General features: G+C 42.0%; 1 protein-coding gene across 2 annotated transcripts in view; it reads right to left on the reverse strand.

Annotated features, from left to right (window-relative positions):
- Nucleotides 1–16,357, reverse strand: part of LOC129823526 (cadherin-7-like) — a 128,945-nt gene that overhangs the window by 51,700 nt on the left and 60,888 nt on the right. For both annotated transcript variants that reach the window (XM_055882318.1, XM_055882317.1), the window contains exons 3-7: nucleotides 15,188–15,482; nucleotides 9,546–9,665; nucleotides 7,602–7,769; nucleotides 6,627–6,814; nucleotides 630–883 (exon numbers count right to left, since the gene is read on the reverse strand). In XM_055882318.1, the coding sequence (XP_055738293.1) occupies nucleotides 630–883; nucleotides 6,627–6,814; nucleotides 7,602–7,769; nucleotides 9,546–9,665; nucleotides 15,188–15,482 (1,025 nt within the window). The remainder of the gene's footprint in view (nucleotides 1–629; nucleotides 884–6,626; nucleotides 6,815–7,601; nucleotides 7,770–9,545; nucleotides 9,666–15,187; nucleotides 15,483–16,357) is intronic.

A 16,357-nucleotide genomic window follows, 5' to 3' on the forward strand; every position in this document is an offset into this window, starting at 1 on the left:
AATGCATTAAATCAGGCATGCATACATGCAGGCTGTTATAATTAAGGAGCTTTCAGGAACTATAATTTCTTGAAATATCTGTCTATTTTCTCTACATTACTTTGAATGATAATGGCAGTGGTGTAAAGTACTTAATAAAAAGTACTTGAAAGTAGTTTTTTGGGGGGTATCTGTACTTTATACTGATATTTTATATTTTGACAACTTTTACTTTTACTTCACTACATTCCTAAATAAAATGATGTACCTTTTTCTCCATACATTTCCCCTGACACACAAAAGTGAAGGCTTAGCAGGACAGGAAAATGGTCTAATTCACACACTTATCAAGAGAACATCCCTAGTCGTCCCTACTGGCTCTGATCTGGTGGAATCACTAAACACATACTTCATTTGTAAATTATGTCTGAGCGTTGGATCATGCCCATGGCTATCCATAAATTTTAAAAAATGTAATAAAACTTTTTACACCACTGGATAAAGGATACAACTGATGCGTACCAAATACATAACAAGCAATTACCAACAACAAAGGAACACAAAAAGGCAGAACTGACCAAAAACATTCAAACAGTAACATAGCATAGAGATTGTGAACTTGCGATGATGAATCCCGGCCACACCCCTACCTGATGGGACTGTTGGTGGAGTCTGGGTCGTGTGCGAAGATGGTCCCGATGGTGGTGCCTACCGTTGCCTCCTCCGAGATTACCATCTTGCTGAACGGCGAGGAGAAGACGGGCGGCTCGTCCACGTTCTGCACGTTGAGGCGCACTGTCGCTGTGTCGCTAAACGGCCCCAGGGACAGGAATCGCAGGTCGATGTTTCTATTGGACGCCTCGACACGCAGGGTGTAGCTCGACTTGGTCTCAAAGTCCAGGCCCTACCGATTGGAAAGGTTAGAGAGAGAGATGGTTAGGAAGGAAGAAGGCAAAGAGGTAGGGTCAGACTGCGAGTCTGTCTGAATACCAGCACTTACATTCTAAATAGTAGGTTGCATGGGTATGCAAAAATAGAAAGTTGTATACATTTTGACCATTGAGTATGCCAGGAGGTAATACTAATTGTGTCTTTTCATCCACTGTGAATTCGCTGCATGCTATCGAGGACAATAATCATCTTTTCAGACCCACATGTGTAGATGATAATCACACAAGGGAACGGGGCTGCACCAGAATAAACCAATGTCAGGAAACAACGCAATTGAGCATAAGAAAGAAAGAAATTAAGAAAGAAAAAAAGAAAGAAATAGGGTTAGAGTAAAATCACCTGTAAAAAGATAAATCCTCCCAAAAGTTCTACAGCTGTACCATTGAGAGCATTTTGACTGGCTGCATCACTGCCTAGTATGGCAATAACACCGCCCTCGATCCCATGGCACTACAGAAAGGGATGCGGACAGCCCAGTGGGGCCGATCTTCCTGCCATCCAGGACATCTATATGAGGCGATGTGGTAGAAAGGTACCGGACAATCGTTAAAGACTCCAACCACCCAAGCCATACATTGCTGGGGCTGATTTGTTAGACTTTAGTGCGGCTTTTGACATTATCAATCATAGTCCGCTGATTGAAAAACTTAAGTGCTATGGCTTTACACCCCTTGCTATATTGTGGATAAGGAGTTACCTGTCTAACAGAACACAGAGGTTGTTCTTTAATGGAAGCCTCTCAAACATGATACAGGTAGAATCAGGAATTCCCCAGGGCAGCTGTCTAGGCCCCTTACTTTTTTCAATCTTTACTAACGACATGCCACTGGCTTTGAGTAAAGCCATGTATGTGGAAATTCAAAACTAAACACGTCAGCTACAACAGTGACAGAAATGACTGCAACACTAAACAAAGAGCTGCAGTTAGTTTCAGAATGGGTGGCAAGGAATAAGTTAGTCCTAAATATTTAAAAATAATAAAAAGCCTTGTATTTGGGATAAACAATCACTAAACCCTAAACCTCAACTAAATAAGAGCTGCAGTTAGTTTCAGAATGGGTGGCAAGGAATACGTCAGTCCTAAATATTTCTAAACTAAAAGCATTGTATTTGGGACAAATCATTCACTAAACCCATTCAAATTGAGCAAGTTGAGGTGACTAAACTGCTTGGAGTAACCCTGGATTGTAAACTGTCAAGGTCAAAACAATTTGATACAACAGCAACAAAGATGGGGAGAAGTCTGCCCATAACAAGGCAGGTCCTACAGGCCCTAGTTTTGGCCACCTGGACTACTGTTCAGTCATGTGGTCAGGTGCCAAAAAGAGGGACCTCAGAAAATTACAATTGGCTCCAAACAGGACAGCACGGCTGGCCCTTAAATGTATACATAGAGCTAACATTAAGCATATGCATGTCAATCTCTCATGGCTCAAAGTGGAAGAGACATTGACTTCATCACTACTTGTTTTTGTAAGAAGTGAAGCTGAATAAAGCTGAATGTACCGAGCTGTCTGTTTAAACTACTAGGCACACAGCTCGAACACCCATGCAAAACCCACAAGTGACATCAGAGGTCTTTTCACAGTCCATAAGTCCAGAACAGACTATGGGAGGTGCACAGTACTACATAGAGCCATGACTACATGGAACTCTATTCCACATCATGTAACTGATGCAAGCAGTAGAATCAGATTTAAAAAGCAGGTAAAAATACACCTTATGGAACAACGTCGACTGTGAAGAGACACACACACGCACAGAACACACATACACATTATAAGACACACACTCTACACACACGTACACATGGATGTTGTATTGTAGATACTGTATATGATAGTAGAGTAGTGTCTTGAGGGAACACTTAATGTGTTGTGAAAAGTATTACGAAATGTAATGTGGTGTAATATTTACAATGATATATACAGTGGGGCAAAAAAGTATTTAGTCAGCCACCAATTGTGCATGTTCTCCCACTTAAAAAGATGGGAGAGGCCTGTAATTTTCATCATAGGTACACTTCAACTATGACAGACAAAATGAGAAAAAAAAATCCATAAAATCACATTGTAGGATTTTTAATGAATTTATTTGCAAATTATGGTGGAAAATAAATATTTGGTCACCTACAAACAAGCAAGATTTCTGGCTCTCACAGACCTGTAACTTCTTCTTTAAGAGGCTCCTCTGTCCTCCACTCGTTACCTGTATTAATGGCACCTGTTTGAACTTGTTATCAGTATAAAAGACACCTGTCCACAACCTCAAACAGTCACACTCCAAACTCCAATATGACCAAGACCAAAGAGCTGTCAAAGGACACCAGAAACAAAATTGTAGACCTGCACCAGGCTGGGAAGACTGAATCTGCAATAGGTAAGCAGCTTGGTTTGAAGAAATCAACTGTGGGAGCAATTATTAGGAAATGGAAGACATACAAGACCACTGATAATCTCCCTCGATCTGGGGCTCCACGCAAGATCTCACCCCGTGGGGTCAAAATGATCACAAGAACGGTGAGCAAAAATCCCAGAACCACACGGGGGGACCTAGTGAATGACCTGCAGAGAGCTGGGACCAAAGTAACAAAGCCTACCATCAGTAACACACTACGCCGCCAGGGACTCAAATCCTGCAGTGCCAGACGTGTCCCCCTGCTTAAGCCAGTACATGTCCAGGCCCGTCTGAAGTTTGCTAGAGAGCATTTGGATGATGCGTCCTGGTGTCTGTAAATATTATGGCTACTTTCGGTGCAATTTCGGATTGTAGCTGAAATGTAAACTATGGTTTATACATGAAATATGCAAATTTTTCGAACAAAACATATGCTACACAATAAATATGTTATCAGACTGTCATCTGATGAATTTGTTTCTTGGTTAGTGGCTATTTATATCTTTATTTGGTCGAATTTGTGATAGCACCTGATGGAGTAAGAAACTGATGGAGTTAGAAAAGTTGTGTCTTTTGCTAACGTGGTTAGCTAATAGATTTACATATTTTGTCTTCCCTGTAAAACATTTTAAAAATCGGACATGTTGGCTTGATTCACAAGATGTGCACCTTTCATCTGGTGTCTTGGACTTGTTAATGTGTGAAAGTTAAATATTAAAAAAAAAATAGATTTTGAATTTCGCGCCCTGCACTTTGAGCTGGATGTTGTCATAAGTGTACCGGTGTCGGGCTGCCCCCGTAAAAGGTTAACATGTTTTCTACCTTCTCAGAGCTCCTAATATAATTTTCCAGTCAGAAAGTATTATGATAGTATTGCTTTTTAAGATATCAAGTGCAAGGTATTCAGCATACACTCACTGTCTGTAATTAATTCAAATTGTACAAGAAAAGAAGTCGCAGAGAAACGTTCAACTCCATTTGAAGCTTTAGTGTTTTTAAGTGGTAATTATATTTTGGGTTGAGTCAATACCTTTATGATTAAATGAAAAGAAGCCTTTGACATTTAGAAGTCAAGCTCTTCACATTCCAGAATTGTACTGTGTTTCTTTCGTTGAAATTACTGGGACGTCTTACAGACTGTGGCTTTATTAACGTATTTTCAACCCTAAGACATTTGGTCGATCATTACAACAAGGGTCTCCAGCTCCGGTCCTGGAGAGCTTTGGTGTGTTCTGGCATAAGTGTGTGTGTTTTAAATCTGGATCTTTGTTTAGCTGGATCAGGTTAGTCCCACACATGCAGTCCCTAGCCTTATGGGATATTTTGTTGCTGGGAAAAACTGCTGATGCACAACCAAATTTCGAATTTGCAGGTGTGTATTCTACTATTCTAACTCTCAACAGTAAGTTATTTTTTTGGAAATTGATCCACGGGCCTATATAAGGGGGCCGCAGGCGCCAGTTCCCCATCCTGTCTAAATAACTACCGCCCCGTAGCACTCCCATATGTAGCCATGAAATGCTTTGAAAGACCGGTCATTGCTCATATCAACACCATCCAAGAAACACTAGACCCACTCCAATTCGCGTACCACCCCAACAGATCCACAGATGGCCTATCTCTATTGCACTCCGCACTGCCCTTTCCCACCTGGACAAGAGGAACACCTATGTGAGAATACTGATCATTGACTACAGCTTAGCGTTCAACACCATAGTGCCCTCCAAGCTCATCACTAAGCTAAGGACCCTGGGATTAAACACCTCCCTCTCCAACTGGATCCTGGACTTCCTGATGGGCCGCCCCCAGGCCTGATCACTGACGTCGATAAGAGTTCAGAGACCTGGCAGTGTGGTGCCAGGACAACAACCTCTCCCTCAACGTCAGCAAGCCAAAGGAGATGATCATGGACTACAGGAAATTGAGGGCCAAGCACACCCCCATTCACATCGACGGGGCTGTAGTGGAGCGGGTCAAGAGCTTCAAGTTCCTCGGTGTCCACATCACTAAGGACCTATTATGGTCGAAACACACTAACACGTTCGTGAAGAGGGCATGACAACACCTCTTCCACCTCAGGAGGCTGAACATATTTGGCATGGGCCCTCAGATCCTTAAAAAGTTCTAAAGCTGCACCGTTGAGAGCATCTTGACTGGCTGGATCACCGCTTGGTAAGGCAACTACTTGACATTTGACTGCTTGGCATCTGCTACAGAGGCTAGTATGTATGGCCCCAGTACATCACTGGAGCCGAACTCCCTGCAATCTAGGACCTCTATACCAGACGGTATCAGAGGAAGGTCCTAAAAAATGTCAAAGACTCCAGCCACCCAAGTCATAGACTGTTCTCTCTGCTGCCACACGGCAAGGCTCGAACCAAAGGCACCTGAACAGCTTCTAAATCCAAGACATAAGACTGCTGAACAGTTAATAAAATGGCTACCCGGACAATTTACAAATTGGCTACCCTTTATTATTTACATATTTATATGAATTATTTTGCACTAAGTCCATTGCAGTGGCTCTATTGACACTCATTAGACTCTACCCACACACTCACACATACTACACTGACACTCCAAGACAAACGCACACAAATACATACACACATGCATATTGAAGTCACTCACACACTTTCACATCTGTTGTATTCAACGCATGTGACCAATAAAATGTGATTTGATCTCTGTCCCATACACTGTCAGTTATTGGGCATTCACATAGCCATGGAATTTGTATCAAACTCACTTGGTTTGATCAACAACTCCAAACTCCAAGAGACTGACACAACTTCCACTGTGCTAATATAGACACTGTATCAGTCTAGGACTGTTCGATACTATAGGAGACCTCCAGCAATGGTTACTTAGAGGAGAGGTCTGCATTGTACCTGTCACACCCTGATCTGTTTCACCTGTCTTTGTGCTTGTCTCCACCACCTTCAGGTGTCGCCCATCTGCCCCGTTATCCCCTGTGTATTTATACCCGTGTTCTCTGTTTGCCTGTTGCCAGTTTGTCTTGTATCCGTCAAGCCTACCAGTGTTTTTCCTCGTATTCCTGTTTTCTCTCTAGTCCCTAGTTTTCTGGTTTTCCCGGTTTTGACCATTCTGCCTGCCCTGACCCTGAGCCTGCCATCCACGATCCCCATCCACGATCCTGTACCTTTAGGACTCTGCTCTGGATAACTGACCTCTGCCTGCCCTTTAACCTGTCGTTTTCCTGTCCCCTGTTTTTTGTAATAAACTTTTGTTACTTCAAACTGTCTGCATCTGGGTCTTATCCTGAGGTCTGATAGTACCTTTTGCAGAGTGATGAGGCCCTCCTGTGTGTCTGGGTCGGGGGTGATTCGGAACAGTCCCAGGCCGTCCCCATCCACGATCCTGTACTCCATCTCAGCATTGGGTCCCACATCTGAGTCTAGCGCCTTTATCTTGGCTACCGTCGTGGCCAACGGCAGGGACTCGGGCACATTGAACTGATAACTTTCTACAGGCGAGAGAGAGAGACAGACAGAGGGACATAGAGACAGACAGAGAGAGAGAGAGACAAAGACAGACACACAAACAGACACAGACACAGACACAGACACAGACAGACAGACAGACAGACAGACAGACAGACAGACAGACAGACAGACAGACAGACAGAGCGAGACAAAGAGAGAGATAGAGAGAGATAGAGAGAGAGGGGTAAGGGGAGAAAGAAGGAAATCCAGAAAGAGAAAAAGATGGAGGGAGAGAAACCAGGCCAGACACACAAGTTATCGAGGAGACCATTTTCCACCTTCACTCTGTGGCGGTGCTTATCGCCCGGCTGCTCCCTTCACTCTGTGGCGGTGCTTATCGCCCGGCTGCTCCCTTCACTCTGTGTCCACGCAAACACGTTCTAATAGTTTTTTAGGCCAAACCGTTCAGATGCTACAGACGTTTTTCGTGAGAAGACAGATTTTCAGGTTGTCAAATGGTCTGACAAACACCGCTCTAGCTCTGCCACCTTTCACCTTTCGCAGATGCAGATGCAGAAGGGCGATATCAGCGGATGTGATGGATTGAGACTCATTGCAAAAAAACAGCTATCTCTAGTTTAAACTGACGGATTTTGATGTTTCTTTATTTATTACGTTAATTGGATTTTCCGCGGGGCGCCCACATCAAATCTAGGGGGTATTGAAGTGCTTTCAAATAAACCCCAATAACATCAAGTCGTAACCAACAAGGTTCTGCGGTGTTGGGTTTCGGGCTAACTGACCATGATAAAGCAAAGAGGCTCTTACTGCGAGAGAAGTGTGGTGGGTTGTCGTTGACGTCAGTGAGCGTCACCGTGACAGAGGTGGTCCCGGAGAGTCCTCCCATCTGGCCCACCATGTCCTTGGCCTGGATGACGAGCAGATACTGTTCCCGAGCCTCGCGGTCCATGTTGGGCAGAGCCGTCCTGACCACGCCTGCAAAGAAAGACGGAGTAACACTTTACTTAGGACATTCATTTATAGTATAACTTTGTATATCTTGGTATGTTTTATGAATCAATTTCTGTTATGTCTTCCATGTGGCAATTTTTCCACCCGGCTTGAATCAACGGATTCATTTAATTACTCAGATTCATTATAAGATGATACGTATAGGAAAAAAAGAATAGACAAATTCCACAACCACCAACACAGCGGGCTAAGTTTGCGAGATTTGCGAAATTAAGACACCATCTAAAATACGTCACATTTAGGTGTTTATCTCGTCAGATAATTGGATTACAGCATATTTTGTTTTATTGTTGATGAAATTACATTAATAAAACCTCCTTAAACAGCCAGTACACAACCTAACCACAGCGTCATAAAAGACGTCATTGCAACCACTTATGCTCGCTGGGAATACTTTCTCCCTGGTATGACAATGCCCATGTTGCTGTGTTCTAGAATAATCCTTGGAGAATGCTCCATAACTCAGGAACATTATTACAGTCTGACTCCGGCGCCTATGGTCAGCACTCTGGTTCACGCATCTGATGTAATGAGAGGCAACGCGTTACAATAGGTTGTAAACACTGTCTTTGATGACAGAGGAGAGCCTTTTAATCTGGAAACAGACTACTGTACACCTGCCCCTCCCTAACATCAGGAGAACCATCATAACCACCGTTGAGGAGCGAAAGTAGGAACCTTTGATATATATTTTTAAGGGATTGACAGATTTTATTGAACAGATAAGTGACCGTATGGAAAGACAGAGAGAGGCTTTGTCAAAAAGGAAGTTTGACACTCTAAAGCATTATTTCCTCCTTTGGAAGTGACGTACATCCAATTATAAGGTGAAATAATAAGGGGATGATAGCAGGTATGACGTTGCATACTATAAATCCAAATGTAAATACAGTATATTCCTCTCGAAACATATCATTGTTAACATTGTATTTTCAGATCATCTAGATACAGAGAAATCTTCTTCTAAAATCTCTCCGAGAGTTTTCTACACACAACCTAACACGGATTCATCATAATTCACTTTTTTTGTTCACTTAAGCGTCATCCGTTTCACATTCCCGTCTTTCAATATATATTTAGTTATTCCTCTGAATCAACGTCATCGAGTTCAAATCAAATCCTTTTCCCTTCCCTTCTGACTCTTACTAGACTGTAGCCAACACGTTCTCAAGAACGCTTAATCAACAGACTTGTTGTCTTAACTGATAACGAGGCTACATTATACGTGATGAAAAGAGCACGGTAATGAAAACACGTTGATTGCATTTAAGGTTTACATCCGCCTCAATCAGACGCTGTGTTGCCAGCTGAAGTGGTGTTGAGGGACAACTTGATCAAAGCTCATCAGACACCAGGGACCCGATCCAGCTACACAATTCAAATGAATGAGCGTTGATTCAAAACGCGACGTCTTCCGCCAAGACGGGACAAACGTCATCGGGCAATGTGAGGAAACACTCAGTCGTGCATTTTAATCTATAAACTGAAGATTGACAAAACATAAAAACGCTCTGAAATACATTTTCAATCTAATTGTTCGGGGAAACTTGACTTTGCTGTGTAACATAATGTCAGAATTCTCCAATATCTCTCATATTTCACAGTTTTGAAAAAAATAAAAATAAATAACCCTGCTGAGGTTTAATCACTGGTGTATAATTACTGTATAAACGACAGCAGAGAGCAAAGAGCCTGCTTTTTTTGATAGTACACACCACTGTGATGTGATGTATTGCTGACCTGTTCTTGGTTCCACGGAGAAGTAGGGCTGGCCCTCAAGGATACTGTACACCACCCTGGCACTGTTTCCATACGTGGGGTCGTCCGCATCTGTCGCCACCACCGTCACCACAGATGTGCCTGCAATAACAAATAATTCAGTCACAAAAAAACAAACAATTACAAAAAAGCCTTTTCCTCTTTTTTATTTATTTATTTGAGAGTCCGAGTTGAACCGACCGGACAGAGAAATTCGGGGGGGAAATATTTGAGTTGAAGTAGCTGTGGACCAGGATGTGATCCCATGAGGACCCGGTTAGAAACTGATGTTTATCCACCTGTGGTTCTTAATCCTGAGCCCCGTACTTCTACACCTGCATTGCTTGCTGTTTGTGGTTTTAGGCTGGGTTTCTGTACAGCACTTTGAGACATCAGCTGATTTAAGAAGGGCTTTATAAATACATTTGATTTGATTTGGTCCCGGGGACACAAAGGAGTGTACATTTTTTGTTTTTGCCCTAACACTACCCAGCTAATTCCAAGTATCAACACATCATTAAGTTTTGATGAATGGAATCCAGACGGAAGATTCCCGGAATTAAAAGAGAATGAGCAGGAAATCCGGTATCCTCCAACCAGGATTTCCGTAAAACTGGGGATTTTTGGGGAAAAGTTACCAGAATATTGCACCCCTAAGTCTACATCAAAGGCCACCGTATTCCCCATTTATAAGGAAATTGTTCCATAGAGTACAGAAGGGTTGTAGCAATTGCCTGGGGTAGGATAGAGCTTGTCTTGCCTTTATATGGAATTCAAACTGTTCCTACACATCACTTTGGTAATATCAAACTTGCGATAGAGCCTGCTTTTGCTCCATTAACTTTTTCGACATGATCCTCATTAAAACAACTGGAATGCTAATGAAAGTTGTTTTGTGAGTTGATCATTTCCGCCATGTGAAAAACACATGAAAGCTACCACAGACGTACAGCTGTGGGTTATGATTGCAAGCATATGTTTCACCATTTGTGTTGGCGCGCACGCACGCACGCACACACCACACACACACACACACACACACACACACACACACACACACACACACACACACACACACACACACACACACACACACACACACACACACACACACACACACACACACACACACACACACACACACACACACACACCAAGAACCAAGAAAGTTGTGTATTCTGCAAAATACAATATCGGCATATAAAATGTCAACCAATCACTACTTGGGTGATTCAACTGGCCTTGTAATTCTTCAGCACAATCATTTCAGTCCGACTGGGGTCCTTTCAGCCAGGTATATTCACTCTTCACATGTATTGGTAGAGCAAGGGTATCTTTACCCTTGGATTGAGTGAAATCACTTCGCTCCTTTTGTTTGTTTCTACTTGTGATTGAAAAGACCACCTCTTCCTTTTGTTGTTGTTCAATAGCTTCACAGCCAGCTTCTCTTTCACCACGTTCAATTCAACTGCTGTCTATGAAGACAAAACTCAACTTTTGGACGTTTCTAGTCTTTTTTTTTCTGTCACTACTTTTTTATTTTAATTTTATGTGTTTCACCTTCGCCGGCCAATTGTGATTTTGAACATATTTCTTTCATAAGGGCTATAGAGACGTCACCACTCTGGTACTTTGGTGGCACTTAAAGAGAACATTAAAGCTCTCACATTTTGGGGAAACATATATTACTTTTACGGTAATAGAACCCGCCAGTTCCCTCATTTAAGCAGTATTTATGACTCATTGGCTCAAAAGAGAAATTATAGTTAAATGTTCTCGGTTGTAAAAAGTCCATAAAGATGTTTGGGGACCTTCCCATTTGGTGTCATGACGCAGAACCGTGGAGAAGGTTCCAGAGCATGTATTATGTTTACATACGTCGCACTGAGGAACAACACAGCTACACAAGCCGCATATTAATTTATTTATTTTTTAAATGAACAGGAATTCTCACTCATTTTGTAATTTCATACAAAGAAGCGAAAGTATGAACGATATGAAAAAGGATGGGAGACCAGATGCTGCTGGATGGGAGACCAGATGCTGCTGGATGGGAGACCAGATGCTGCTGGATGGGAGACCAGATGCTGCTGGATGGGAGAACAGATCTGACTCTCTGTGGTCAAAAATATCCCGTGGCATTTATCGTAAGAGTAGGGGTGTTAGCCCCAGTGTCCTGACTAAATTCCCAATCTGGCCCTCATGCCATAATGGCCACCTAATCATCCACAGCTTCCAATTGATTCATTCACCCCCCCCTCCTCCTTTCCCCTGTAACTCTTCCCCATGTACAAGATAAAACACTATAGCCGGCAGATTTCAGGTTTCTTTCTCCGTCTTGTTTGTCCAATTGGCTTAAGAGAGATCTTGAGAGCCATTTTGTCTTTGGTCACAAAGGTTGGCTTTCTCACAAACAAGCTCTAGCCTCTAATGACCAGATTAAACAAATCATTGTCTCTTAATAAATTCCATTAATCTCCCATCTGGTGTTAACGATTTTAGATAAGATGTATGAAGAGCCAGCGAGGACCAGTCCAAGCTGCGATATAAGCGGCTCTTTTCTCATGACATTTTCATTGACAATGGTGTGATACACTAATGGCACCCTATTCTCTAAATAGAGCCCTACATTTAATGGGCCTTGGTCAGAATTAGTGCACTTTATAGGGAAGTAATAGGGATGGTGCCATTTGGGTAGCAGACCATTGTCAATGAAAATCACAAGAGAGAAAAGAGCCAATTATACTGCAGCTTGCCCAGTTCCTCACTGGCTTTCCATCTTAACACGAAGCCGTGTGCCTATAGGACGATGGCCTAACGGCCAAAACATTTGCTCCAGATATTATAAGCCGGGAATTGAAAAACAAAACCACTGAGAATGTCAAACAAAACATCCTCCATACTAAAGTCTCCATACTACAGTGCGGTTACATGCACACAATAATGTGATTATTGCAGATAGTCAGACTGATAAAAAAGTTTGATTAAAACGTTTACATGCTGTACAAGAACGAGTTCCCTAATAATCCTGTTTCCACGGACACATCTGAGATCAGGCTACCACTCTGATAAATGCAGAAAATCACAAATCAAAATAAACTTTCTACCGGTGTCCATACTACTACAGTGTCTTCATCCTACCTCAGGGTCCATACTACCACAGTGTCCATACTACTACAGTGTCTTCATACTACTACAGTGTCTTCATCCTACCACAGTGTCCATACTACTGCAGTGTCTTCATCCTACCACAGTGTCTTCATACTACCTCAGTGTCCATACTATTACAGTGTCTTCATACTACTACAGTGTCTTCATACTACTACAGTGTCCATACTTCTACAGTGTCTTCATCGTACTAGAGTGTCCATACTTCTACAGTGTCTTCATCCTACCACAGTGTCTTCATACTACCTCAGTGTCCATACTTCTACAGTGTCTTCATCCTACCACAGTGTCTTCATACTACCTCAGTGTCCATACTATTACAGTGTCTTCATACTACTACAGTGTCCATACTACTACAGTGTCTTCATCGTACTAGAGTGTCCATACTTCTACAGTGTCTTCATCCTACCACAGTGTCTTCATACTACTACAGTGTCCATACTTCTACAGTGTCTTCATCGTACTAGAGTGTCCATACTTCTACAGTGTCTTCATCCTACCACAGTGTCTTCATACTATTACAGTGTCTTCATACTACTACAGTGTCTTCATACTATTACAGTGTCTTCATACTACTACAGTGTCCATACTTCTACAGTGTCTTCATCGTACTAGTGTCCATACTTCTACAGTGTCTTCATCCTACCACAGTGTCTTCATACTACTACAGTGTCTTCATACTACTACAGTGTCTTCATACTATTACAGTGTCTTCATACTACTACAGTGTCTTCATCCTACCACAGTGTCTTCATACTACTACAGTGTCTTCATCCTACCACAGTGTCTTCATACTACTATAGTGTCTTCATACTACCACAGTGTCTTCATACTATTACAGTGTCTTCATACTACCACAGTGTCTTCATACTACTACAGTGTCCATACTATTACAGTGTCTTCATACTATTACAGTGTCTTCATACTACTATAGTGTCCATACTATTACAGTGTCTTCATACTACTACAGTGTCTTCATACTACTACAGTGTCCATACTACTACAGTGTCCATACCACCACAGTGTCTTCATACTATTACAGTGTCTTCATACTACTACAGTGTCCATACTACTACAGTGTCTTCATACTACCACAGTGTCTTCATACTACTACAGTGTCCATACTACTACAGTGTCTTCATACTATTACAGTGTCTTCATACTACTACAGTGTCTTCATACTATTACAGTGTCTTCATACTACTACAGTGTCCATACTACGACAGTGTCTTCATACTACTATAGTGTCTTCATACTACCACAGTGTCCATACTACCACAGTGTCTTCATACTACTACAGTGTCTTCATACTATTACAGTGTCTCCATACTATTACAGTGTCTTCATACTACTACAGTGTCTTCATACTACTACAGTGTCTTCATACTACTACAGTGTCTTCATACTATTACAGTGTCTTCATACTATTACAGTGTCTTCATACTACTATAGTGTCCATACTATTACAGTGTCTTCATACTACCACAGTGTCTTCATACTATTACAGTGTCTTCATACTACTACAGTGTCTTCATACTACTACAGTGTCTTCATACTACTATAGTGTCCATACTATTACAGTGTCTTCATACTACTACAGTGTCTTCATACTATTACAGTGTCTTCATACTATTACAGTGTCTTCATACTACTATAGTGTCCATACTATTACAGTGTCTTCATACTACTACAGTGTCTTCATACTACTACAGTGTCCATACTATTACAGTGTCTTCATACTACTACAGTGTCTTCATACTACTACAGTGTCCATACTATTACAGTGTCTTCATCCTACCACAGTGTCCATACTATTACAGTGTCTTCATCCTACCACAGTGTCCATACTTCTACAGTGTCTTCATCCTACCTCAGTGTCCATACTACTACAGTGTCTTCATCCTACCACAGTGTCTTCATCCTACCACAGTGTCTTCATCCTACCACAGTGTCTTCATACTACCACAGTGTCCATACTATTACAGTGTCTTCATACTACTACAGTGTCTTCATACTACTATAGTGTCCATACTATTACAGTGTCTTCATACTACTATAGTGTCCATACTACTACAGTGTCTTCATACTACTACAGTGTCTTCATACTACCACAGTGTCTTCATCCTACCACAGTGTCTTCATACTACCACAGTGTCTTCATCCTACCACAGTGTCTTCATACTACTATAGTGTCCATACTATTACAGTGTCTTCATACTACTACAGTGTCTTCATACTACTACAGTGTCTTCATACCACTACAGTGTCTTCATTCTACATCAGTGTCTTCATCCTACATCAGTGTCTTCATACTACTACAGTGTCCATACCATACGCTAAAGGCCTTTCCAGCAGGCAAAACAGGTTGACATGATGTGGTTGAAACGACGTGGTTGATATGATTTGATTGACATGTTCTGCACGCTGGGTTGATGATTTCACTTAATGTTACTCACCCACTGGGGACATCTCGGGGACCCTGGCTGAGTAGGGTCCATCCAGGAACTTGGGTTCATTGTCGTTAATATCCTGGACCTTGATGACGAACTCAGACTCTGGCTCCACGGGCAGGTTGGTGTGGCGGTGCCTGGCTTGAGCCCGGAGCGTGTAGTAAGCCTGCTCCTCGCGGTCCAGGCGCTTGGTGGCGTGGATGTCACCCGTGTTCTCGTCGATGGTGAAGATGGAGGTAGCTCCCTCTCCATTGAGTACGTACTTCACCTGGCCTTCACCCTTGTCCACGTCCGAGTGCAGCTACAGGGGAAGAGCAGAGGTTATAATACAATACAAAACTACTTAAGAATTATGGAAACATGAGATTAATGACACCTCAAAATGGAACCAGTGTCAATATTAAGTTTCCCTATATACAGTACTTGTCAAAAGTTGACACACCTACTCATTCAAGGGATTTCCATAGCATTCTGCAGCAGTAAACCATACCATCTGGTTTGCGCTTAATGGGACAATCATTTGTTTTTCCACAGGACAATGACCCAACACACCTCCAGGCTGTGTAAGGGCTATGTGACCAAGAAGGAGAGTGATGGAGTGCTGCATCAGATGACCTGGCCTCCACAATCACCCAACCTCAACCCAATTGAGATGGTTTGGGATGAGTTGGACCACAGAATGACGGAAAAGCAGCCAACAAGTGCTCATTATATGTGGGAACTCCTTCAAGACTGTTGGAAAAGCCTTCCAGGTGAAGCTGGTTGTGGAATGCCAAGACGGTGCAAAACTGTCATCAAGGCAAAGGGTAGCTACTTCGAAGAATCTCAAATCTAAAATATATTTTGATTTGTTTAAAACTTTTTTGGTTACTACATGATTCCATATCTGTTATTTCATAGTTTTGATGTCTTCACTATTATTCTACAAGGTAGAAAACAGTAAAAAATAAAGAAAACCCCTTGAATGTTTAGGTGTGTCCAAACTTTTGACTGATACTGTGTCAAATGGATTCTTTGAAATAATTATAGAACTGAATGATAAACAAACACTCCAAACAATCTGGGATATTACAGAAAATGTTGTACATTTAGTCATAATATCGGCCAAAATCATTCATTTAGTGAAAATAGGATTTATTTTGACATGCAGTTCAAACTTGGGCGGCAGCGTAGCCT

The sequence above is a fragment of the Salvelinus fontinalis genome, chromosome 26 (assembly GCF_029448725.1).
Source record: "Salvelinus fontinalis isolate EN_2023a chromosome 26, ASM2944872v1, whole genome shotgun sequence".
In the NCBI taxonomy this organism is placed as follows: Eukaryota; Metazoa; Chordata; class Actinopteri; order Salmoniformes; family Salmonidae; genus Salvelinus; species Salvelinus fontinalis.